Source organism: Takifugu rubripes, chromosome 3 (genome assembly GCF_901000725.2).
Source record: "Takifugu rubripes chromosome 3, fTakRub1.2, whole genome shotgun sequence".
Taxonomy (NCBI): Eukaryota; Metazoa; Chordata; class Actinopteri; order Tetraodontiformes; family Tetraodontidae; genus Takifugu; species Takifugu rubripes.
This window is the reverse complement of record NC_042287.1, coordinates 4,103,319-4,128,090: the sequence shown is the minus strand read 5'-3', so window position 1 is coordinate 4,128,090 and position 24,772 is coordinate 4,103,319. Positions and strand designations below refer to the sequence as shown.

At 47.5% G+C, this 24,772-nt stretch overlaps 3 protein-coding genes across 8 annotated transcripts; 1 reads left to right on the top strand and 2 right to left on the bottom strand.

The window, feature by feature from the left end:
- The first annotated feature begins 40 nt into the window (after positions 1 to 40).
- On the top strand, positions 41 to 9,339 carry brpf3b (bromodomain and PHD finger containing, 3b). The gene is made up of 13 exons (XM_011621487.2): positions 41 to 702; positions 1,714 to 3,252; positions 3,610 to 3,766; positions 3,888 to 4,019; positions 4,259 to 4,387; positions 4,739 to 5,051; positions 5,437 to 5,727; positions 6,380 to 6,973; positions 7,236 to 7,317; positions 7,399 to 7,487; positions 7,600 to 7,694; positions 7,984 to 8,138; positions 8,212 to 9,339. Exons 2-13 carry the CDS (start codon positions 1,736 to 1,738, stop codon positions 8,393 to 8,395), a joined length of 3,738 nt encoding a protein of 1,245 aa, XP_011619789.2. The 5' UTR covers positions 41 to 702; positions 1,714 to 1,735; the 3' UTR covers positions 8,396 to 9,339.
- Positions 9,255 to 18,576, bottom strand: nr1h5 (nuclear receptor subfamily 1, group H, member 5). 2 transcript variants are annotated; one of them, XM_011621497.2, is made up of 11 exons: positions 18,343 to 18,576; positions 14,898 to 14,997; positions 12,352 to 12,762; positions 12,121 to 12,261; positions 11,916 to 12,040; positions 10,869 to 10,964; positions 10,696 to 10,786; positions 10,379 to 10,495; positions 10,199 to 10,282; positions 9,997 to 10,113; positions 9,255 to 9,909 (listed from the first exon to the last, which is right to left on the bottom strand). In XM_011621497.2, exons 2-11 carry the CDS (start codon positions 14,995 to 14,997, stop codon positions 9,692 to 9,694), a joined length of 1,500 nt encoding a protein of 499 aa, XP_011619799.1. In that variant the 5' UTR covers positions 18,343 to 18,576; the 3' UTR covers positions 9,255 to 9,691. The 2 variants fall into 2 exon arrangements, with proteins under 2 accessions (XP_011619799.1, XP_011619794.1); XM_011621492.2 differs by lacking the exon at positions 18,343 to 18,576 and adding an exon at positions 15,078 to 17,960.
- Positions 18,577 to 19,333: 757 nt separating this feature from the next.
- On the bottom strand, positions 19,334 to 24,675 carry slc66a1 (solute carrier family 66 member 1). Of its 5 annotated transcripts, none has more exons than XM_011621475.2 (9): positions 24,538 to 24,675; positions 23,945 to 23,999; positions 23,198 to 23,394; positions 22,994 to 23,123; positions 22,780 to 22,867; positions 22,386 to 22,540; positions 22,206 to 22,298; positions 20,696 to 20,881; positions 19,334 to 20,047 (listed from the first exon to the last, which is right to left on the bottom strand). In XM_011621475.2, exons 2-9 carry the CDS (start codon positions 23,960 to 23,962, stop codon positions 19,961 to 19,963), a joined length of 954 nt encoding a protein of 317 aa, XP_011619777.1. In that variant the 5' UTR covers positions 23,963 to 23,999; positions 24,538 to 24,675; the 3' UTR covers positions 19,334 to 19,960. The 5 variants fall into 5 exon arrangements, with proteins under 5 accessions (XP_011619777.1, XP_029689588.1, XP_011619771.1 ...); XM_029833728.1 differs by having other exon boundaries at positions 23,198 to 23,391; XM_011621469.2 differs by lacking the exon at positions 24,538 to 24,675 and adding an exon at positions 24,212 to 24,531.
- Positions 24,676 to 24,772: the final 97 nt, after the last annotated feature.

The window sequence follows — 24,772 nt, the reverse complement described above, 5'->3', positions numbered from 1 at the left end:
CAATTCTAAACCGGCCTGCGCGCGAAAATCGTGCTCTGTTGGTGACGTCTGAGGCGGGATACGTTTGTGCTAATCTGCTGTTTAAATAAAGCCACAGCAGCGCAGGCCACCATTAAAGCGGAAGTGGGTCTTGTCGCCAAAATAATAAAAGATTAACTATAATGGAAAACATCAAAAGGACCAGATCGACATTTCGAAAATGTCATTGCCTTTTAAGTGCCAAAAAAGTCATACATCTTGATTAAATTCAATATTTGACATAAATAGGGGAGAACCAATTTTTTTGGAAGATCCAATAAGCGTAGTGATTTTATTTTGAAGGATATATCCGGAAGTGTCGGGTTTTTACCTTAGCCTTTTTGGTGTTAGCACAAATAGCTAGCCAGTTAGCCGAAGAAGGCTAGTTTATCTCTTCACAAACGGTCGACAATGAGATGTTTTTTGGATTATTCTTGACACCATACCACTTGTGTTTTTAGTAAACATTGGTGACTACCTGGCACTTCCTTGATGTCGAGTTGTGACGGAACGAGAGCGTTATAAATTAGGGAAATATACCGGCTGTACTCGTAAACTATAGCTGGCTAACGATAGCTTATAGCTCTTGAGACTAGAGCAAGTAAGGCGGCAGGATAGTCAACCATTACTGTCAAGCGACTGTAGACCGCCGGCTGAGGAGCTGTGTGACAGTTGCTATAATAGGTAAGATGGCTCTTATTTATAAGCTACTGTTTCTGTGCCGTTAACTCCGATTAAAATTTAATGGCATTAGTTGCCCCTTAGCCTTGTCAGCGTTAAAGAAACAAGCAGATGATCTGGTACTGCCCATCTGTTAAGTTAGCAGGTTAGCTAGCGATATCTAATAACCTGAGTATATGCTTTGCTGTCTAAAGTGCGCAAATACTGTGCCTTTCTCGTCCGGACTTTAGAAGACGAAACCCTTCTTCTATAGCTTATAAGCGCTGTCAAAATTACCAGGGGAAAATAAAGCTTTGAACTGTATTTAAAACCCATAAACATGGCTGACATTTTGCTCGAGAAATAAGGGCACTGATCGTCGGAGATAGTGGTGTTCTTGAAGGTGATTGGCTCCGTGATGGATCGCTCCAATATCCCGAGAGCTGATTGGGCGTGTTTGTTGTGACTTCAAAAGCGCTCAGTCGTTTCAAGTAATCTCTGTAATGTGGTCAAGAAAAATGTACATATTCTTTCGTCTTAATTGGACACGTACGCATTAAACTGTGTGCCTAACCCCTTCTCATTTGTTCCACTGTCAGCACATTTATTACCCATTTATAGGTTGTTACAGCCTATGTTTTGGTTGTCTGGCTTTCAGCAGCATAACTCCAAAAGTTATGAACATTCTGAAAGTTAATGACATTTTCAGGGAAGCATCGATAATGGGCCGAGGAAGAGCTGATTACATTTTGGTGATGTTCCAGATTCCAGAGGGGCTCTGATGTTTGATCTATAAGCCCAGTGGTTTTGAGCATAAAGCAACTTACTATGTTAGGTCACATTTTATTACTACAAAACTACAGGCAAAAATAACTGACGGGAAAGTGCTTGCTTGGTGGTCTCTGGGCGCTTTCCCCCCCAGTAATTAATAAATAACATCACATATATTAGCTTAGTCCAAAAAAAAAAGAGTATCAATCCACTCAGTGGCAATTTTCACTATTTTTAACGTGTTTTGTTTTTTTTAAAATCCAGGAGTCAACGTGACTGGTTTCCTATGAGGAAGCCACGCCGAAAAGGCCAGGTGGCTGCAGGAGGTGCAGCTCATGTCTCTAAAACCAATGGCATAGCTGGGGGACGTGGGGGGAACCGCCAGCGATCCCCATCCCCTTACAGCCTCAAAGCATCTCCCAGCAGAGAGACTCTGACTTACGCCCAGGCTCAGAAGGTGGTGGAGGTGGAACTAGAGGGTAGGCTTCACCGCATTTCCATTCTGGAGCCCTTGGAAGTCGTCACAGAAGATGAAATCAAGGCTCAGGATATTACTGAGTGTAACAGCAACAAAGAGAACAGTAAGCAGCCATTATCCCCCACCAAAAGTGCCCAACCAGTCCGCAAAGCGATCACACCGAGAGGCCGCCGAAAAGACTCTAGATGCCCGGTAAAGACCTCAAAGACCTCCAAAAACCATCACCCCGGTTCTCAGCCACAAACCCCGGAGAAGTTGCCTTCCTCGTACCTCGACAAAATGAATCTACCTGATCCCAAGTTTCGTGTTTTGGAAACGTTCGTCCCTGTCGAAGCTCCTCCCCTGCCCACAGCATATTACCGGTACATCGAACGCTTGCCCGAGGAGCTCGACGTCATTGCAGAGTACGACATGGACGAAGAGGACACGGCGTGGCTGGAGATGGTGAACGCCGGCCGGACAACGGAGGGATCTTCGGCCGTCTCCCCGGACACTTTCGAGCTCCTGGTAGACCGGCTGGAAGAGGAGGCTTATCAGGAAGCCCGTAATCGGGTGCCTGCCCAGAACACTATTGAAGACGATGCCTTTTGCTGCGTGTGCCTGGATGACGAATGCTTAAACAGCAATGTCATTCTCTTTTGTGACTCCTGTAACCTCGCTGTGCACCAGGAGTGCTACGGAGTACCCTACATCCCCGAGGGCCAGTGGCTGTGCCGCTGCTGCCTCCAGTCTCCTCAGAAACCCGTTGACTGCGTTCTTTGTCCGAACCACGGCGGGGCATTCAAGCAGACAAGCGACGGACGCTGGGCGCATGTCGTCTGTGCCATCTGGATCCCTGAAGTCTGCTTCGCCAACACGGTTTTTTTAGAACCGATCGAAGGGGTTGGCAACATTCCAACGGCACGCTGGAAGCTGACCTGCTACCTGTGCAAGCAGAAAGGCCACGGCGCGTCCATCCAGTGCCAAAAGGCCAACTGTTACACTGCATTTCACGTCACCTGTGCTCAGCGGGCCGGCCTGTTTATGAAGATCGAACCCGTGCGAGAGATTAACGTCAATGGGACCACGTTCTCTGTTAAGAAGACCGCGTTCTGCGAGGCTCATTCTCCTGCAGGGCAGGAGAGCAACTCGGACGAGGATAGCGAAGGGAGAGTGGTGGGCAGCAGAGGGAGGGCCAGCCGAGGACGGAGTGCCTACGCGGAGTGTCCTGCAACACCAAAAAAAGGCAGGAAATCCGAAGATGATGCCAAGAGGGATAAAAAGAAAGGGAAGAAAAGCACGGAGGCGGTAGCACAAGTGACGGTGCCTCAAATCCCCACGAGCAGGTGCGATTTCCTTTCAATACTTGGATCTCATCAGAGGTTTTCATCCGCAGCTGTGATCCTGCATCACTGTGCCCAACAAATAAATAAAAGTCGCTGGTCGTTGAAGTCGTGTAACCTGCTGCTGCCACTTAGCTGCGACAGCAAAGTCAAATTCTGTGGCTTTAAGAGCGTGTGTCTGTGTTGTCTGTGTTGTCTGTATGTGATAGAAAAATGAAGCTGTGATTTCTACTGCAGTAGTTATTCATTTTCCTGCTTGTTCAAGCGTAAGAATGAATCATTTATACCAGAATTCCACCCTACAGCAGAGCTGCATGACCTGATGCCCTGGAGTAACTCCCATCTGTCCCTTTTCTTCAGGCTGAACGTCATTTGCAAGGGAATCATTTTCCAGAGGAAAAACCAGTTCGTGCAGCGGCTGCATAGCTACTGGTTACTAAAACGCCACTCCAGGAATGGCGTGCCACTCGTTCGGCGGTTGCACTCTCATTTTCAGGCCCAGAAGAATCCAGAACAGGTTTGGACAGTAACCAGTGGCAACACTGGCAATCTCAAACTGCTTTAGGCTTTTTTATCATCAAAGTTTGACAGTATTGTTCATGGTGGGTTTTTATTTTTTTAAATCGAATATTTTGTAGCCGGAGGTGGATGAGAAGGTCTCTGCTGCAAGAGAAACCCTAAGATATTGGCAGAAGCTGCGCCATGACCTGGAAAAGGCCAGACTTTTGGTGGAGCTCATCCGCAAGCGGGAGAAACTCAAACGGGAACAGGTAACAAATACAAAGACGTCCTAGCTACATGACCTGGCTACAGAGCCTTTAAAACCACGTGAAATTGATATTCTTGTCCGTATTTTGAATTCTCTAACAGATGTTTGAGATCCAAACTGTACAGCAACATCCCATAATGTTTCCTCGGCAGTAACGTCTAATTGGTATTGCCTAATGCAGCGCTGGGGGATGTTGTTTCCTCTTAACCTGGAGTTACAGCTTCGTGTCGTTGAACACAGGTCAAAGTTCATCAGACAGTCCTGGAGCTGCAGCTGACGCCCATGTTGGTGCTCCTCCGCTCCACCCTGGAGCAGCTCCAGGAGAAGGACACATCTCTGATCTTTGCACAGCCGGTGGACGTCAAGGAGGTGGGGCATTGTACTGCTAACGCTGTGGGCCGCGCTGAGATTTAGTGGCGCGGCGGCTTCCCTTTTGCTTTTCAAGCATTTCTTTAAATCCCAGTAATCACAAAAGTTTGAAGACTTCGTCGTGCAAATGACCTATAGCTACAGCACAGATCTGTATTATTCGAACCAGTAAATGAAACAGGACGTGTTGTCCGATTTTAATAATCTATTTAGCAGTACAAGACAATCACGTCTGATTGGTTGATCTCGGGGGGTCATAACTGAAACGGTTAAATGCTTTTTAGATTAATCTTGTGGATCCTTTTCTTTCATTTTCCATACATTAAAGTGATGTTGTGAATTTGCCCTCAGGTTCCAGACTACCCAGAGTTCATCAGCCAGCCCATGGACTTCTCGACTATGCAATCCAAGCTGGAGAGTCACGCCTATCGCTCGGTGGCTGACCTGGAATGCGATTTCAACCTGATGATCTCCAACTGCCTCCTGTACAACACCAAGGACACCATCTACCACCGGACAGCGCTGCGGCTTCGGGAACTAGGGGGAGCTGTGTTGCGTCACGCCCAACGGCAAGCCACCAGCACTGGCTTTGATGAAGGCACGGGCATGCTTCTCCTCGAGTCGCCACAGAAACGGGACTTTTACAGCTGCACGTGGGAGGATGGTGAGCGAGCGAGGGAGAAGGGCTTTGAAAATGCATCTGGGGTAGTTGGCGTGTGGCCCATTTGCGGCCCGTTTCACACCGCGAAGCGATAAAAGTCGGTTCGGGCGCTTTGGTCACCCGCACCAACGCCAAGCCACCAAAGGGGCGGGTCTTTCAAGCTGCGGCGCAGATGACTTTTCTTTTGTCGCTCCTATCTGTATGTGTCTCCATCTGCATGGAGACTCAGCCTGCTACCTAGCTAAAATGGTGAATTAGCATGTGCTAAGTTTAGCTTCTCTCAACTCTCAATGAAACGGCACCGCGTCGCCAAAGCGGCTTCTGGTGTGAACGCAGCGTGAGTATGGCGTTTGTGGACTGGCAGACTAACTCCTTCTGTTGTGTCCAGTCGACAGCATGCTGGACCCAGACAACCGAGTCCATATGACCGTGGAGGAGCAGCTGAAAGAGCTGCTGGAAAAGCTGGACTTCGTCACGTCCATGCGATGCAGCGGCGCTAGGACGAAGCGCATCCGCCTCCTCCGCCGAGAGATAAACAACATCCGCTACAGGCAGGGCCAGCACCCGCGCAACAGCCTCCTCAACGGCCGTCTCAAAGAAGAGGACGAGGACGACGACGAAGAGGAAGAGGGCGACAAGGAGTCCAAAGCAGACAACGGTCTGTCACCTTCAGACAAAGGTGGGTGCTGGGAGGCGCCGACATTTCAACAGTATGATTTCCAATTCACAGACCTTTATAAAAACCTCTTTTTATTACACTGAGACCATTTGTGAAACTAAGCTAACAGAACATTGTCCTCAGGTTATTGAGCCAGGGTCCCCCCCACGCACCAACCCAAACCACCCCACTGTCTCCAGTCTAGTAAGTAGGGGCCCACAGAGTCTTGTTAGCCATGGCAACTCCTCTCTCCCAGTGCACTCTGTCTGCACCTCTTCTGTACATCACTCTCATGGACTCACCACTCTCCATTGGCCACATACACCCATGTCATGCCATCCCACTTCTGCCTACAGCCTAGTTCAGTCACACAGTCTCTTGCTGGCATAGAGGAGGGCAGCAGAGTACCTGTGAAGTGTGTCAGTTGCTGCTGGTGTGAGACTAAATTGAGTTCCTTACGACTTGGCAAGGCTCTCCACAGCTACAGAACACAGTATCTCAACACCCTCGGGGCTGTTTTCCAACTGTTACAGTGACATCATTACGAAGTGGCACCATTTTCCAGTGTAAAACTACACCACCACATCAAACCACATGCTAAATGGGAAGTATTTTCAAACTGAGGGTTAAGTGAAATTAAATGAAGATTTTCTCCCCCTTTCTCGTCTTTCAGAAGACTTCAAATCTTCATCGCCTCCGACGCTAGAACCGACAGGGCCAGCTCCTCCGCCACGCCAGGGAGACATGCCTCTGGAACCGCCCACCTTGCGGCCCATCACAGGGGAGCCCCAGTCCCCCGGTTGGCCCTGCAAACGCCCGAAGCTGGAGGACGACCTCTCGGACGGCACGGCACAGAACATTAATTGCACTAACGCGCAGGAGCGGCCGGCGTCGCCACCTCCCATTTTGCACATGGAAGGACAGGCGGTGGCCAACGGCCTTCCGGAACTCGGCTCGCCGCGGCGGGTTACCACGGGCGGGGTAGGAAGACGGACCTCTGTCTTGTTCAAGAAGGCGAAAAATGGAGCCAAGCTTTTTAGAGAGAGGGACGGACTGTTTCTGAATGGAAAGGGTCCTCAAGGTGATGCTCCACGCAGCACGACGGCCCCCAGCTCTGCAGCCAGCACCCCTTCTTCCACGCCTGCGTCCACACCATCCAAGACCCCGCAGAAAAGCCCCGCGCCCCTCATCCTCAATGAAGAATGGACCCCTACAGTCCTCCGCTCAAATACTGAACCCGAGATACCAAAAAACACACTGGAGAGTGGTGAGGAGCTATTTCTTTTCCTTTACTAACCTAACTTCACTAATAACTTATTAATTTGGACTTTGTTACAGCCTCCCTGATCAATTAAATAAACATCACTGTCCTCCCCGGACCGTGTTTTTTTGAGCCGCCTGTCGCAACTGTTTTGTTATTGTTGTGACGTCCGTGGACTATTGAGCATCGCCATCGCTACCGTCCCAGTTTCCCCCTGAACTTGACGGCGCGTTAGCATCCACATCCAACTGTTCCTCTTTTCTTTCAGGGCTGACCAACGGTTGTAGTAAGCATAAAGACGGCGAGTCCGACTCTGAGTCCCAGCCTTGTCCAGTCCTTAAAAAAGAAATGTAAGTGTTCTGTTCTCACGGGGCGCTTGGATGTTGTCACCATTGACCGATATTAGCGCCTCAAACTTGCTGATTTCGCAGGTGCTCACCACTCAAACGGAGCCTCGGGAAACCAGCTCTTTCCAAAGTCCCCTTCCCAGAAATCGTAAACGGCGATTCCGACTACACTGGTATGTTGTTTTAATGTAGGAAAGTTGAATTTATAGCGTCGGAGCACACGTTTGTCCTGTTTCCATTTCATTTGCTCATTCCTTTCTCACTGAAATCTCCGTTCTGACGCAGGAACCGGCTGCCGAACATCTGAGGACGAGCCGGAGCTGGAGCCTCTGGAGCTGGTGTGGGCTAAATGTCGTGGATATCCATCCTATCCCGCTCTGGTAAAAACTACTTCAACCTCACCCTTAAAACCAGCTTCATGGTGAATTCTGGACCACCTCTCAGCAAATCAGCGCCAGCCTTTGTTTTTCTTTTTCTTTTATAAATGAATGTAAAGAGATCTGTGATTTGATCGAGATAAACAGAACGTGCTACATATTAGCAACACGGCATTTTACCAGCCATATTTCCCAAGAAGCTGCTTCCGCCCATCAGTCTGTTCCTCTTTGTAAAGAAACCTGTCTGTTCCGATATGTCGGTAGCACCAAACTGTTTGCCTGACTGCTCCAGGTCATCGATCCAGAGATGCCTGAGGAGGGCGTGCTCCACAACGGGGTGCCCATCCCCGTCCCGCCCAAGGACGTGCTCCATCTGGGGGAGCAGCGCCAGGAGGAGGCCAACGAGAGGCTCTATCTGGTGCTCTTCTTCGACAACAAGCGGACCTGGTGAGACTCCGGTAAACTCAGCTCAGCGTCAGGTCGTTTCCAACCGTCTCACCCCGCCCCTCTGACCCCGCAGGCAGTGGCTCCCGCGCGACAAGGTGACGCCTCTGGGCTTGGACGACACGGCCGACAAACTGCGGATCATGGAGGGCCGCAAGTCCAGCATCCGCAAGTCCGTTCAGGTGGCGTACGACCGCGCCATGATCCACCAGAGCCGGGTCAGCCACAACAACGGCTTTGTGGCCTCCAACTTCCTGTAGGGGGCGCGTGCGTGCCTGAAGCCAACCACTATGCATTTCTACCTGACTGCCAGTCGAAGCACGAAGAGTCCGTAGGTCATAACCAAACCACTAATGTCAACACAACGGCGGCGCTGAGCTTCAGGGGTGGAGGACGCGGACCTCTTGGCCCCCGCGCCGCTGCAGCCGCTACCATCAGTTGGGTGTGTTGAATCCGTTTGTCAGGATCAAATGTAAAGGAGAACTCCCTTCTATTTTCTATTCATGCTACTGCCAAGGAATCAACTGTCAGAAGAGATTTGACATATTTATATGGAGCACAGCAGACCTGAATGGATAACTGCCATTTTTTTTTTTTTTTATACAATAGCTTTTTACATTTTAACTTTTTACAAAGACACTTGTATAATATGAAGGCACACGTTTGTGTACATATGTATGTGTATTATCAAAGCCGATTTAATTTAATGACGCCGTTTTTATAAATGCGTACTTCAATCAACCCAGGCAGGGCAAAGCTGTGTATATTTGTGGAGGTGAAATAATTCCCGATCTGCTGCGGTGTTCTGAGCTTGACGTGACCTCGTGGTGTGTGTAAAGGATACAACACGACGAGCCATTCTTAATATTTCAGTCCTCTTTTTGATACGTAGAGAAATAATTTATTTATGGAACACAAAACTATAGAAATAAAGCTATATTACTTAAAGCGTGCAGAGAATTACAGTTTATTTAAGAGAAATGGAGTCAGGTGGCGAAGCCTTGCAGCCAACACTATAGCAGACAGGTCCACGTTTGCTTTTTGGATTTTTAATGATTTTACCAGAAGACCTTTTGTCGAGCCCCAGAGGATTTCATTCATCCTCCCGAGCTCTAATTCTTTTTGTTGTTTTTTTTTTTTTTTTTTCTTCTTCAAATGGAAACTGAAACCCGTTATAAGCTTTTAATTCTCCCATGATTCTGCTCATCATCGTCATCTCAAACAGTATTTTCTCATTTGGGGAAATAAATGCTCTATGGAAACCAGTCTGGGATTCCTGCCTATGTCTGTGCGAGTGCTCGTATTTATGAATATTCATTTGTTATAAACGTCACGTCGATGTCCCATATTTGCTAACGTCAGCCAGAAACTGGTCTCCTGGTGCCTCTGGCTGCGGACTGAATTAGAACCAGACCTTTAAAACACCTTGGATCTAAGCATTCAAAGCGTCCAATGACACTGATCACTATTAAAGTGACTTTTGTTGAATTTCTCAGTCCTTTAATTCCACCTTAAAATTTCCAGGAGACGACCAAGGTGGCGAGCCGCGACTTTTGCTATGTTATTTCCATCAAGAGTCCCGGCTGCTGCCTTGTCAGGAGGAGGTAGTTGTGGTGGAGGGTCCGCAGCTCTGTCAGCCGGCCCAGCAGGCGGCCGAACCGCTGTGGGCCCCCTCGCGCAGCTCCGCCTGGGGCCCTGCACGCCCTGGACAGCAGGTCCAGGACCACTTCCTGCAGTTTCTCCACGCAGTGTGCCGCCTGCAGGGGCGCTCGGTCTGCGGGGCGGAGACGGAGATCGATTTAAGTGCAAATCACAAACGAGGGACTCCGTCGCAATCTGAAGTCTCGATTGGCCGTGAGACCTGAGCAGAGCAGAACTGTAGCGGTGAGGAGTGTGTACTCGGTCTCCGTCACCCGCAGCGTTGCCATGCTCTGGAAGAAGTTGAGCACCGGCCCGAGAAGATCCTGGCTGCTTCCTCCTGGATTCAACAGAGTGGTTGATTGTTGCAGGGTCTGTTTAATAGAATGCTCCAAAACAACCCCAGTGACGCTCCAGTGATTCACCTGAACTGACTGACGTCCGACTGTGTTGCTTGGTTGCTGCGTTCCTCAACCAGGCGTGTGTAGACGGGTTAAACAGCTGCAGGGCTGGTGTGGGATGTACCGGTACATATTTTATTGAAACTCGGCTCACGCTGATGCCAAAGATGCGATTCAAGAAAAAGGTGCGTTGGATTCGTTCACCTGGACTGGAGCTGGTTGGGTTTTGGCCGAAGTGCTGAGCCGAGAGCAGGAAGGTGACCTCCAGGGAAGAGAAGGACAGGAGGCAGCTTTGGTCGGAGAAATCCAGCAGCTCGAAACCTGCGAGCGGAGCGGCACCGTGTTTACAGAACTTTAGACGGCCCATGCGAGATCCTGGGCCGATGTCGTGTATATACTGTAGCTTAGAGAAGGTTTTCCAAAAGCAGTTCACTGAACTTCTGTATTGCCTGAAACTTTATATTACGTTAGCATTAAAAACCCAAAGAGATTAAGAAGGTCACATGACCCTTCTTTTGTACCTGGGACTGTTCTGGCAAACTGCAGAAGCCTCTGGATGTGGGGGGACGCTAAATCCGACTCGCCTTCCTCCGTATACGACCATTCCAACAACTAAAGTGTCACGAGACAGAAACTGTAAGGGGCTGGAAGCTGGAATTTTAACATTTATGGAGGCGTTGGACGTTTTACCCACCCTGCTGTGGCTGCCGTCCTCCATCCGGTACAGTCGATGGGCCTCCACCATCCTGTCCACGGTGTACCGCTGCTCTCGTGTTAGACCAGCAGGGACCTGGAGCAAGTCAAGCAAACGCAAACTGATATAAAAAGTTTAGTGGCGCATTAAATCACCCAAAAAAGACGCAGGTGCTAAATGCTAACACCAGCATACTAATGTCCAGTGTGTTTGCTAGCTTGAGGTTGTGCTAATTTATTTATACATTTAAATTTTCTACTTCTCTGACTCTGTCGTGGTGCTTTGACGTGTTTATTTGATGAATATGGCATATTAGCATGCTATCATGAGGCTGTCCTTAGACAAAAATGAAACATTTCACTGGAAACCTCAAAAGATGTCTTGCCACGTGTCAAATATTTGTTTTTCACGTTCACGCTTCAGTTGCAACATCCTGTCTAAACCTTTCTTTTACAAAGCCAAGCGGGTAAAAGGGAACGTTTGCTCGACCAGCACGCTAAGTCAAAATCCCATAAATGTCGGGAGGTGGACGACGCTTCTGAGTCAACAAAAAGTGCAGCCAAATCAAACAGATTTAAGTAAACAGACCACTGTTTCCGCTTAAAAGTCCAAAGTTGCACCATTCAAATTAGAGCAAAATTACTACTAAAACTACTCGAATACTCAGTAGAATGATGGAAATGCGTCCTGTCATACTGGCGATCATGTGACGTCTTGACCACCGAGGACTCGGGACAGTCCTCCCCCCGTTGGCCAATCATGCGGTTTTGAAGCGGCTTTAATGTTACGACGCTCGCATCATCACAAGCATTTTTTAAAATATTAAATAGATCAGGGAATACCCTGCAACACAGTAATGAACTCCAGGGAGCATTCCCGCCTCTCCCTCAGTGACCATTGGGAAAGGCTCCAGCACCCCCACCCTCACTTCCTGTCATCCTAATCAGATGAATGAAGGAGCAGCATTCCCTTTGCTACACTTTTTCTGGTCTGTCCCTCGGAGGCCCCCCAAAAAGTGGCTAATCCCGAGACCCGCTAATCCCGTACCTGTGCAGGTAGCCTGCTGCCGGAGCTGACCCTCCTGCTGTCTGCCTGCTCCTCCTCCTCCTGGCCCCGGGCTTTGCCGCCTTTCCTCAGCCGTTTGGACTGGCACTGCACCTCCGTCAGAAGGCCTGGGGGAGAGATCGGATCGCACTGACCGAGCTTCCAAGCGTAACGTTCCACCTCTCCCGTCCCCCCGCGCATCGCTTACACTCGGCCAGCATTCCCACGGCGCGGCACTTCCTCAGCCGGCAGTCTTGGCACTTCCTCCTCATGTACATGTCCATCTCGCAGCTGCCGCCGCTCTTGCAGTGGTATACGGCTTTTTTAGTCACGCTGCGCCGGAAGAAACCTAAAGAATCCGGGCGAGGAGAGGAGGAAGGTGACCTCCCGGACGCTAAAGACCGACTCACAAGAGAATGATGGTGAAAAGAGGAGAGACCTTTGCATCCCTCGCAGGTGAGAGCGTTGTAGTGATACCCCGATGCTTTGTCACCACACACCACACACAGCTCGTCCTGACCTCTGCCCTTGGCCCCCAGAGCCATCCGCGTCCTCCGCCCCAGGGGCAAGCCCACCATCCCGTGGCCCTGAACCGGGCCGTCGCAGGGGGGCTCAGGGGTGGGGTCGCAAGGGGGCTCCAAGCAGTAGGGGCTGTAGTGGTACGGCAGGTGATACGGCTGGGAGGAGGAGGAGGAGGAGGAAGAGGAGGAGGTGGGAGAGGAGGTGGAGGATGGCGAAGAGCCATAGATGGAAAAGGGCATATTGACATGATTGTACTGCTGCTGGCTGTAAGGGAAGAACTGGAGGTCCGGGTCCTGCAGGGGGTAACCCAGGGGCTCGGCCAGCATGTCTGAAAGGGAGATCAAAAAGTTGAAGGTCGTCCAAAACCCTGATAAGGTCACACAAACGGGACAACGGGGACGAAAATCACAACACAGCGACGCTCTTTGGCTGTTTTCAGGCCCGTGACCCCCGATTTCGCTGCTTTTATGGCCGTTCCGGGAATATCATAAAAAAGAAAACCTCGTGAACTTTTTCAATCCGCTCACACAGGATGCAGCTGAGAACCCAAAGAGCCGTTTAAAAAAAAAAAAAACAGAAACGAAAAATGCCGATCCCCTTTTCTGGACGTTTGATTCGGTCGTCAACGACCGTTCGGCGCTGTGGCTGACTGACCCGTCTCGGGTCAACGGTCCGCGCTTTGCCGATCGCGTCTCCTTGGAGAAAACACGTGTGACCACTGGCGGCAGCTTAAAGCACAGCTGCATCGGCGCCGCTTGTGGGATCGTAGACGTGCTGAGATTCCAACACTTGGGATAGAAACAAATCAGAAACAATGGAAATTTTCGAGTGTTGCTGACTGGCAACGTAGCTGCAGCTGCGGTGTTGTTGGAGATCTTTACTCCCTTTGGAAAGGTTTGTGAAATCACAGGAAGCAAATTAAATGAAAGGTGTCAGGAAACAAGCTAATGCTAATCTGCAACATCCTGATTTTTGCTCCAGAGGCAGCGACCAAATCAGCTTTATCCTATCGCAGTCCTCATCCTTTTCTCCTCGGCGAGGGGGGGTCACACTGGCACCAAAGGTCACGCTGGAGTCGCCCGTGCATCTTTAGGTCGACCCCTGCCTCTTGTTTAAGTGTGAGAAATTCACACAATGGATTTGAAGAAGTCTGAAACTGCAGCATGTTTTCACTGTGGGCCACGTTCCAAACCTTTCACTTCTCCGTTTGCTTATCGCCCACCTTTTTTTAAGGAAACAGCCAGCGTTCGGCCCAAATGCCGACAGATCACCAGACGAAGCTGAACCAAATGACAGCGGTCATTAAATATGACAGCTTCCAGCTGAGGGACGGGTTTATTTCGGTCGGTTCGGTCGCAGACGACAGCGGGCGGCAAAACAATTGTTTGATTGACAGTTTTGTTCTGATGGGCTTTATAGAAATGTCACCAGGAACCAGGAGTCTGTCCTACAGCTCTCCCCAGTTCTGTCTCCAGATGTTTCCTGTCAGTACCAGACTGTGGCGGCAATGGTCTCCTCGTGTGTGTGTGTGTGTGTGTGTGTGTGTGTGTGTGTGTGTGTGTGTGTGTGTGTGTGTGTGTGTGTGTGTGTTGGGGGGGGTCTCACTTCCTCAGCATGTGACGAAAGCTGCGATTCTCACTGTTTGTAAACCATCTGAACACTGTCTAAACACTCCTCTGCCTCCCCTCCGTCCCACGCACGCCAGGGAACCAAACACCACCAGCAGAGCGGCCCCCCTCATAGACTCCCCTAACCTGCTCCAGCACACACACACACACACACACACACACACACACTAAATCTGCTCCAGTAACAGGAGGGAGCTGGGGGTTCTGGTGACGATACACACATCAGTAGAAGCGCTGGGCTCCGCAGCAGGAATCCGGCTGAAGCTCATCGAGCGCGACTCTTCTCATTTGAGTCTGAGGCCGCGTGCACGAGCGCTCACATCCCCGTTGTGCAATGGTGCAATGGAGAAATGTCTGGCGTGTTTACAGCAATGATACACAGGAATGTACAGAAATATGCATCCTCCAATAAAAGTGCTATAATAAATGGCATTATTTACACTTTTTATGACAAGCACACAAGGAAATCAGTCACCAATAATATCTGCATCCGTATATGTCTAACAGACGTCTGTTTGTTAGTCCAGGTGAGAAACAGCAGCTTTATTAAACACGTCATCGACTCGTTGTTATCTGTGTGACCAGTTTGCTGCTTTGGGTTAGAAGCATCTCCAGTTACACAACAATGATTCACCAGGGAGAGTTTTGACGATGAAATCCCGTTGAAGTGAAAATCGAACGGTTAGATTCCAAAATAACGTAATAGGACGAAAAGCAAAACATATACCTGAGATTTATATGGCAAATGATGTGAAAAACGCAGAAGTGGGGAAAAAGCAGAAGAGCAACAGTGCGAAACTAGAAGAACGAGCTGAAAGCGCGCACGTGGACTCACCATAATACTGGAGCTGCTGCTCCGCGGAGCAGTAGCTATCCGAGGGGGACAGGAACCCTCCCGCCGTGAAGCTCATCTCCAGCTCGCTCCACTCTCTCATCTGGACAGAAGATCCTCTCTGTAGTCACTAATGCACGTCTATCTCCACGCGCTCACGCATACGCATAAACATTCACACACAGTCAATTATTCACGCAGATATGAAGGATCTGGGAAGTTCGGAGACATTCCTCAATCCCCAGGATGTGTCCAGGTCTCTGGGCTGTCCAGGCAGATATCCCAGCCTATTTTTAAAAAAGCAGAGCGCCAGGGTGCAGCTGAGACTCTGCGTTACATGATGTGCTGGAGGAGGTCTTAAGGCTCCTCAGGGAACGGGCCACAGGGAAGGCAAGGGACACCCAGTCAGGGCCCGGATGGGACGGCGTTCCAAACAGCTGGCCCAGAGCGGGACAAATTAGCAGACAGCAATGGCGAGCTGAGCCCTCATTAGCAGAATGAAGGACATTTGTGTGTGCGCGCGCGCGTGTGTGAGTGTGTGTGTACTCTAAACCTTGGGAGTGTGTTTACTCTGCCCTTTGTTTACCACTGTTCTGTTTGTGTTCCAGTTAATATTAGACAGCAGTTAAATTTAAGGGGCTGGCGGACCTCCTCTTCCCCCACACACTCTTCACCAGAACTGGACAGAGTGGAAGAATTCGGGACCCCAAGCACCCCGACAAGACAGAGACGTGACCTCGCCGCTGACCCCCCGACCTCTGCGAGCACGGCCGCCTGACACGCAGCATGCTTACTGGGGATTGATGGCGCCCTCCCACCCACATATCATCGCTTTCTACTGGCCGATTATGGGAACCGTCCCCGAGCCGTTACAGTAGAGACAAACACTGATGCGGCGCCGATCAATTTCAGTGACAAATGGTACAAGAATTCCGTTGATAGGGTAGCACTTCCTGGAAAAGCTCAGCGAAATGAGTCAAGAAGCCTTTTATAGCACGTAAAATACATCTGAGTAAGCCGAATATATAGAGAAAGGAATCCAGTACAAAAAGGAAAGCAATTAATAAAACCATTTAATAACTAAATGCTATTCCCAATGAATACCAAGCAATCTTGGGGATAAATCACCAAGTGAATTAAAAATCTAAACACACTTGGTTCAAAGCTGCCAAAAAAGAAGCCTAAAGTCATGTTCTGAAATAAATACAGCGTTGATTGTGATTAGGATTGAAATGATGATCAAAGATCTGTAGACTAACTCGCACTTGATGCCAAACAGGTGGAAATGTTCTTGTTTTTTGTTGCTTCGGGTTCTTTCCCCAACGCGACGGCTCGCCTAGCTAAATCTCAACGCGCGGGTTCGGCCACAATTCGATAGATTTGAATGAAACTACTGGCGTTCTCCTGTTCCCCTTCCTATCACGTGAGGAAATGCCCCCCCAAACTGTTGGCGACGGCTTCAACGCTGGACCGTTCAGAAAACATATAAATAAACAGGAATAAAAAAGGATCGTCTGCATTAAGAAGAAGCACGTCCAACGTTTGGATGAGGGCTTCTGTCTGAGAGCGTCCCGGGTCCACTATTGGTCATTTTGTCACATTCCGTCCTACTAAAGAAGCCACCCGACCACTCCTCCATCTGTTGTTGACCTCCGGCGATACGGAGGAGGACAGCGAGCAGTCAGCGGTGTTTGGACCGAGGCTGAAGGATGGAGACGAGTCGGAGAGTGCGCAAATGTCACAGTGGATCTTTTTGGCGGCGTCACATTGTTGGACAGAGGCTCTGATGGGGGGAAGGGGGGGGGGGACTTCTTACTCCATTTCACTTGGAGTGCGGTCAGATCAGCTGGATTCGACGGCCCCCGTGCAGGATTTCTCTCCCGGGATTACTGTAAACGATCTACGGTTGATGCCAGAGAACAAATGAGTGATGTGTGGGGCTGACTGACGCCTTCGAGGCATCGTAAATCGTGGCTGCGCAGCCTCAGACAGGCCCTTTATCAGAGAGCTGCCGCAGCTCGATAATAAGCCTGAAATGTTTACTGATCCTGGCAGCAACCTCGGTGAAAATGGCTGGAATATTCAGGAATAGATTCTGTTCACATGGACGCACAATGTGGGCGTCGTGAGCAGGAGTGGATATGAGGGTCTGTGCTGATTGTATTCTGGCGTGTGCAGGAAAAAGAAACCTTAGTGGCTCAGTAATGGTGGTCATCACCACTAAAGAGCACGGGGGAGCTATTTGTTTTAAAAGTGTAACGTCGATATGATATTCCTTATTATTGCTCAACCCATTTCCACTCTGCCAGAACCTTCAGAATTGACCTTTTCGTTCTCTGTTGTGTTCGATCTACTTTTTTTCTGTGATTGTAAAATGGAAAAGTCGAGTTTCGAGCCAGAACTCTATGATGTTGTCGTAGATGCACACTGGGTTGGAACGATCCCAAATCAGGTCTGAATAACGACATCATTGCAATGATTTATTTTGACCTTTCCAGCAGATTCTAAATGGTTTGAATCCCACATTTTCTTCTCCATCACCTCTTTCTTTCATTTCAGGGCCCTTACTCTGATCTCGGTCGGTGATGCCTTCAGGGTCTCTTTTAAAGACACATAACAATTAACTCCTTGCTGTTCTGTCCAAATGTAGTTTTCCACAAACTTTGTTATTATATTAACAAATGATTGGATCACGTTGGGTTGGGTCTGGGTCCAAACGCTGTTTTTGTTGCCTGTTTCAGTGCCCTGCCTGCCGCTGAAGTGCGTTATTCAGGCCTTCATCACATCTGGGTCCGACGCTCACAGTTCGTCCGGCGCTAGAACGCATCACTAGGTCACTGTTCACTTTTAGAATTTTATTTCTTATTTTTAAGCTCTGAATCTCACTTTTACTTTTGCATGTTTAGCCTCCTGGATGTTGCAAGACCCAGGTAAAAGAACCAGAGTGACATTCCCAGTGGGTTTTCCCAAACCATTAAACTTCAAGTACTGAAATATCCAAATATCGGAGATGTTGCTCAAAAAAGCTTAGTTAGACATGGACTCTTGCCCCTCGTCATTAACAACCAGGACGCTGGAGTTCGCTTTGCGTTTAAAGCTGAATTTTTCATTTTCCTACTGTACCTCAATGCAACATTAGCGGTAGATTATAGTCAGATCCGTCCCTCATCCCAAAGGTGGGAAGTCCAAAAGATCAGGACAATCCGTCATATTGGAACAAGCTTCTGTCTATCAGGCAAAACATTTCCATGGTAAAAATAGGATCCATTTAACATTTAGGACTCCAGGATCTGATCAATTATATACTACACACCGATAAAAAAGACCCTCTTTTATGATCTGAAGATAATAACAGGATACAGTGTAAAAAGGTCAAAGGTCACAAATCAAAACCGCTGGATTCTAAACTTTTAGTAAAGGTACCAGCAGCTGAGGACTGTGGACTCACCGTTTCTCCAAGACAGAGGACGTCCTGCCGTCTCCTCGATTTGTCCTACTTGTCTCACTTTCGGTCACGTTCAGCCTCCGGGCTGTCTCTATCTCTCAGAATACACACGCACACACACACGAGTAAACAGAACCTTTAAAACGACAGCTACTCTTGGTGGGTACTGGAGCCACTGACCAAAGGCCTGTAAATGTCTGTCAGAAGAAATAATTAACAGACACTTTGAGTGGGACGAAGCAGGGAAAACACGTCACTCAGGGCTGAAGAGGAGCAGCGTTGGAGTGTTCCCACAAATTCACCGTGATGTTTTCCAGTTTGGAGGGGGGGGGGGGGGGGGGGGGGGCAACCATCACATCACAGATGAGGCTCCCTGTCTTCCTGCATCCAGGAACTCCGATCATCTCATTATCAAATTCCCAGTGTGGCGTTTATAAACAGCTTCTTTTACGTTTGACGGATGGATGTTCATTAGCGCTGGTTCCTGCAAACTCCCCGACCCGCTTCATAATCTCTGCCACTGTTTCATCCCCCAAACACACACACACACACACACACACACACACACACCCCACGCTGCTAAAGCCTCAGTATTTCTGTACTGACCTTCCCTCCTCTGTGTGTGGGCTCTTACTGTTTTGAGTGAGATTACATTATATTTAAAAGTTGGGGAGAGTGTGTGCATGTGTGTGTGTGTGTGTGTGTGCTGTGAGGGAGGAGGGTGTGAGGCAAGAGGCCAGCGTGAATCGGCTAATGAAGAAAAACAACATAACTGTCAAGGCCTCCCAGGAGCAGGTCAAACATGGTTGAAGGGGGGGCTGAGGGCAGCAAAGGCAAAAGGTTAAAATGCAACATCAGGGTCAAGAGCAGGCCGTGACTTTGGGAAACATGGGAGTGAAAACCCACGCACACGTTCCTCGTGAGGAGAAGCATTTGCGGTACTTAAAATGTGGGGAAAATAAAAATAAAATAAAATCACACAATGTGACGAGAATGAAGGTTTTATAACAAAAGTGTTTATCGTGTTTTTCCATGACAGTACAAGAATTGGACCGCTCCCACAGAACAATCCCAATACAAGAATGAAAGGACCCCAAACCGGACTAAACCCTTTAAGTGTTGTCAACAGTACAAACAGAACCAGTGAGGATTACCTCATGAAGATTCAAATTAAAACCCACAAAAATGCCCAACACCCCCCAAAAATAAAAAAAATTCAAATGAAATAAAAAGCTCCTTTTTTTCAAATTACAGGATTTTGAGTCAGTAAACATCAATTTAAACTTGATTATTTACAATTTTTCACTCTATACAGTCAGCGTCCACACACACACACACACATACACACACGCGGCATGTTTCTCTGAACTCTGACAAACTCTTGATTTGATTCATGAGCTAAATTCAAGCTAACAGAGAAAAATCCCAACATTTAAAATCCTTGACCGTCTATTTACATCCAAACGGCAGCAGGACCGATGGTGTGAAATGTGTCGTGACACGATGGTAGATGAACCAACCTGTAAACGTCAAATCAAAGGCAGAATAAATAAAAAGTAATAATAATGTTCCCAACTGATGAGGTCTCGCTGGAAGCCGACGTGCGATGGTGTCCCTCCCGTTAAGCTGTGATCAGAACCGTGGTCTCATCTATGCTCCCGTCCTCCATGGTGACGTTTCTGCGGTAAATCATGAACTGGAGTGAGATCTGAACAAACGCTGTTAAGGAGCGCTTAAAAAGGAGGTGTTAAATGTTTCAATCCAATAAAATCCTTAAATGAAAGAAGAATAAAATAAATAATTGGCTGACTGATTCGAGGAAGCTTCAGGCTGAAGATCCACAGAAAACCTGTCTTTTACACCTCATTTTTTTCATTCGAAGGATTAAAAATTCCTCTTAGCATTTTAACACTCCTTTATCACAGAGTAAAATCCTCATTAGCTCATTAATAATCCCTAAATTACAAACAGCGAAAGTGTTCGGAGGCTATGGGACTTTTTTCCTTTTTAAGGGAAACGGCTTCAAAGGTTAACGTGATTCCACAGACCCTCGTGGAAGTAGGGAAGCGCTTCGCTCTGGTAGTGTGCAGAGAAGGCTGTGGCCTCCAGGGGCCACTAGTGCAGCTGTGCTCCTGTTTAATCTCCGCTGACGTCCTCATTTCCCATCAGCATTCGAGGCGCTCTGACAACACATGACGTTCCCACGCATGCAGTCACGAGACCACTTAATGAGCAAGGGCAGGCCTGTCTAAAATGTGGCATGTATGTGGGACTGGAGACACCCCAGAGGCCCCATCCCAGCAGCTGTGTTTTGCTCCCCCCGGCCCCTATTGTTTTGTTTTTTTTAAAAGGATACAATAAGGTCTAACGTCAGGGTGCCGAGGCTGCCGATGAGCCAGGGTAGGTGATGCACCAGGTAGCTTTTCTCGCCCTGATCCCAATCGGGGTTCTTCAGGAGAATGCTCAGGCCGTACAGGGTGTTTCCCAGGATGACCAGCGCAAACAGGAAGTAAGAAACTCCCTCTGTCGACTTCCTCTTGAACTGAAGAAGAAAACGTGGTTGTTAAAAAGCATAACCTGGAAAAAAATAACATTCAGATGTGTCTGACTTATTTTATTTCTTGGGACTTAAATATATTTTTGGTAATGACTAGTACCTTTTTGTGTGCTTCGTTTAGAGTAGTTCCCCCATCAGAATTTCCTTTTAAACCTACTCAGGTGGTTTAAGTTGTATCTATATGCTATCACAATATACACTAACTGGCCACTGTGTTAGGAGGATTCTGCTAGTAGGTTGGTAGGACCACTTTTGCCTTAAGCACTGTCTAAATTCATTCATATCACACTTTCACCAAGGTGTTGGAAACATTCCTCAGAGATTTGACTCCATGTTGCCATGACAGCATCAGATATTTGCTGCAGATTTGTCAGCTGCACATCTATGATGTGAATGTCCTGTTCTACCACATCCTAAAGGTGATCTATTGGATTGAGTTCAGGTGACTGTAGGGGATGAAGGGTGGTTTCATGCTGTTTATGCTAAATTCTGACCCGACCATCTGAATGTCTCAGCTAAAACCAAGACTCATCATAACAGCAACACTTTCCAGTCTTCTATTGTCTAATCCTGGTGAGTCTGTGAGCATTGGAGCCTCACTTTCCTGTTCTTAGCTGAGAGGAGGCACCGGTGTGGACTCCTGCTGCTGTAGCCCATCTTCTCCAAGGTGTTCTGGATTCCTTGGTTGGTTATTGGAGTCACCTTTCTATCACACTACTGACGCTCACTGGGTAGTTTCTCTTTTTCGGATGATTCTCTATAAACCCCAGAGATGGTTGTGTGTTAACATCCCAGCAGACCAGCAGTTCCTGACACGCTCAGACCAGTCAGGCACCAACAACCAGGTCCCATTCAAAGTCACTTAAATCCCTTTTCTCCCTCATTCTGATGCTGGTTTGGACTTCAGAAGGTGACTTGACCACGTCTACATGCCCAAATGTGTTGAAATGCAGCCATGTGATTGGCTGATTAATTATTTGTGCTAATAAGCAACTGAACAGTAATAAAGTGGCCAGTGAGTGCAGGTTTGTTCTCTCTTCATTACTGTTTTCATACATCAATGTGGTTATTGTTAGTACACATTATGTACCTAATTTTTAATAATATATCATTAATACTATGGAATTAAAAAGGAATATTATAACTATAATTTATAATAATACTTGAGTAATACCGCAATGTCATGTTTGTCTTGTTAACAATTCCACACTGCCACATTTACATAGTGAATAACCATACTAACATTAGTCTATATCCATACTTAGATTATTGTATACCTATACTTACATTAGTGTATATCTATACTTACATTAGTGAATATCTGAGGTAATCTGGAACACAGATACAGGACTGATGATACTGAACCAATGGAGAAACCGACAATCTCTTTAGGGGGGAATGACTAGAGAGAGAGACATCAAGAGTCATGTTAAATAAAGAAATAATGCCTTGTCTTATTTCATGGGCCTAGATAACATAAATTACTCACCTTGACAGCAGCATAATCAGTGGTTGAGAGAAGTGTTCGGCTTCTAAGCACAGATGGATTTATTTGCTGGTGGTTACTGAATCCAGGAAGAACAACCCAGCTCGTGCTGGAGCCAATGACACAAATCATACCAACCGCAAGCAAAACTGTCCTGTCTGGAGGGTAAAAAAAGACAGCTTTAACACCAAAACTGGGCCACATATCACAGCATATTCCTCTATTCTGAGGTTAGTGCAATAAGGGTCCCTACAGAGGTAAACATGAGGTGATTAAATCATTACAGATTAAGTGGATTACATGCTACAAAACACTTGTAGTCTAGTAAGTGTAGTAAGTGTGTGGTGCGATATTTGGAGAGGGGGATGGTGAAACAAAAAAAACAAGAAAAACTCACTTTCAGCCATTTTGTTCTTTATCTTGTAGTAAAAATACAGACTTAGCATCCCCAAGTCAGCAAGAACGTAGTATATTGCTGTGTACGTCTAAGATGGCAGAAAAGACCACATAATTAATGATATTTTGACACGCGCGCTCAAGGACTGAATTAAATGAAAGCAAAACCAGGCTTGGAGTAAGCAAAAAAAAGGAACTACCGATGCTCGTATTACCTGAAGTGGGAGTTGATCTGCCAAGAAGGAGCCGATCAAATTGCAAGAGTCGCCTCCCAACCACAGCAACAGGAACCAAATTGAAAGGGCACGGTTCATATTCCCCGTTTTGCATGAGCTGTAGCATTGTCTGGAAATAAACTCCGAGTTACACACATTTGAAGAGACAAAGGGGATCGAAGGGACAGCGACACAAACACTTACGGGATGGAGGAAACCATGAAGCAGAGGATGGAGAGGAGGCCTAAGTAGATGCTGGCCATGTCCCTGGCATCCTGGGCACATTCCCCCAACCCTTCCCAAACCCACTGGGATCCATTAGGGCAAAGGGAAGTAAAGTTGGTGTCAGCAGCTGCTCCTAAAGTGCTCCGTGTGAGAACTCCATCTGTCCGTATATTCTGCTGGAGACAAAACATACTCCATTTATACAATTATACTCTCACATCCTGGCATCTGCGGGTCTTTCTATGTCATTTCTCAGTTCTTCTTTTAAATGCTACCAAAGAAAAGGTGAAGGTGCAGATATGTGATACCTGAAAAACAGAATAATCTACTACCGCAAAGAACAGAAAGACATGACAAGGTTAACTCCTAAAAAGGACCCGCAGGTATGAATTGTAAATATAAATGCAAAGTGATCTTAGAATACTGAGATTTCAGTCAACACATGTCCCCTGATGGCTGAATCAAAATGGAATAAAAACAGTTTTTTTTTTCTGATTGACACTGTGCTGCAGGAACTCGCGTGAAAGCTTTTAAGAACGCATTCACTGAACGTAAGACAAATATCGGAGCTAATTTCTTATTAGCTTCTTTGCTATGTCAACAACGGCTCGAGGTCCTTCGTGGCGTTCCTGTATCTGCCTTCAAAATGCCGGAATAAAATATCAAACCTGGCGGGGAAAATCAATAAATCAATCATTCAACCATTTAATCAAACGTTCATCTTGCCTGTGTCAACGATGTCATGTCGACGGAGTCCTTAAGAAGCAGGAATGACCAAGCGCTGTGGAAAATAAAAAACAGTTTCAGTGATAAACAGTCCGAATCTGATCTGTCGTTGAGGCTCACGTGACCAAAATGAGACCGGGCGTAAACAAACTCAGGGGGCTTTCAAAATAAAAGCATACAAAGGCCAGATGTGGCAGTAAAGAAGATGTAAACATGTTTATTTATTGTCCTGACTTTCCGTCGAAAAAAACAACTGGGTATATTTACGCTATAATGTTACTTCTGGAAGTGCTGTTAGACTCCTGTCTTTTTTATTAATCCAAGGCTCTGGGCAAGGAATGAGGAATGAGGATGCGAAAAATGGTCCACCTGAAATAACCAAACGCATCAGAACAAAGTTCTTCAAAAAATATTCCACTTGCGAATATTAGCGGCGCGGTGGCTCTTAATAATCTTTTAAATGAAAGAGGTTACTTTTGATCCCACCCTGAAGTGATACTTTGATCAAATAGACACTTCCTTCATGGGAAACTGAGAAAACGAGTAAAGCAAGAAAACGAACAAGACTTAAAAAAAAAAGAAAATAGCCCTACCTGTGAAGACAAAGTCGTCTTCTCTCCTTCAATGGAGGGAAGTCCGCAGATTACTTCCGAACAGAAGAGATAATGAAATAGAAGTCATCTGACCGTCTGCCAGTCCGACAACTCAGCAAGTTTCGTCGCTGACGTCAGGTCCTGAAAACGTCAAGCTTGCAAAAGTCACGCGTTTCTTCCAGCGGCGTCCACATCTGGAGTCTGACTTCACTTTCTTTCCTGCAGCGGCGTCCAA

Bases quoted from the DNA above. Each gene is read 5' to 3' on its own strand.
- brpf3b (XM_011621487.2), top strand. From the start codon at position 1,736: ATGAGGAAGCCACGCCGAAAAGGCCAGGTGGCTGCAGGAGGTGCAGCT. The intron at 5,052-5,436 runs GTGAGCGAGCGA...TGTTGTGTCCAG, and splicing joins CAGCTGCACGTGGGAGGATG to TCGACAGCATGCTGGACCCA. The intron at 7,488-7,599 runs GTATGTTGTTTT...GTTCTGACGCAG, and splicing joins CGGCGATTCCGACTACACTG to GAACCGGCTGCCGAACATCT.
- nr1h5 (XM_011621497.2), bottom strand. From the start codon at position 14,997: ATGAGAGAGTGGAGCGAGCTGGAGATGAGCTTCACGGCGGGAGGGTTC. The intron at 10,787-10,868 runs GTGGGTAAAACG...GTGACACTTTAG, and splicing joins AGGACGGCAGCCACAGCAGG to TTGTTGGAATGGTCGTATAC. The intron at 10,496-10,695 runs GTACAAAAGAAG...CTCCGCTCGCAG, and splicing joins GTTTGCCAGAACAGTCCCAG to GTTTCGAGCTGCTGGATTTC.
- slc66a1 (XM_011621475.2), bottom strand. The intron at 22,868-22,993 runs GTAATACGAGCA...CTGCCATCTTAG, and splicing joins CAGATCAACTCCCACTTCAG to ACGTACACAGCAATATACTA. The intron at 22,541-22,779 runs GTGAGTTTTTCT...TTTACCCTCCAG, and splicing joins AAAGAACAAAATGGCTGAAA to ACAGGACAGTTTTGCTTGCG.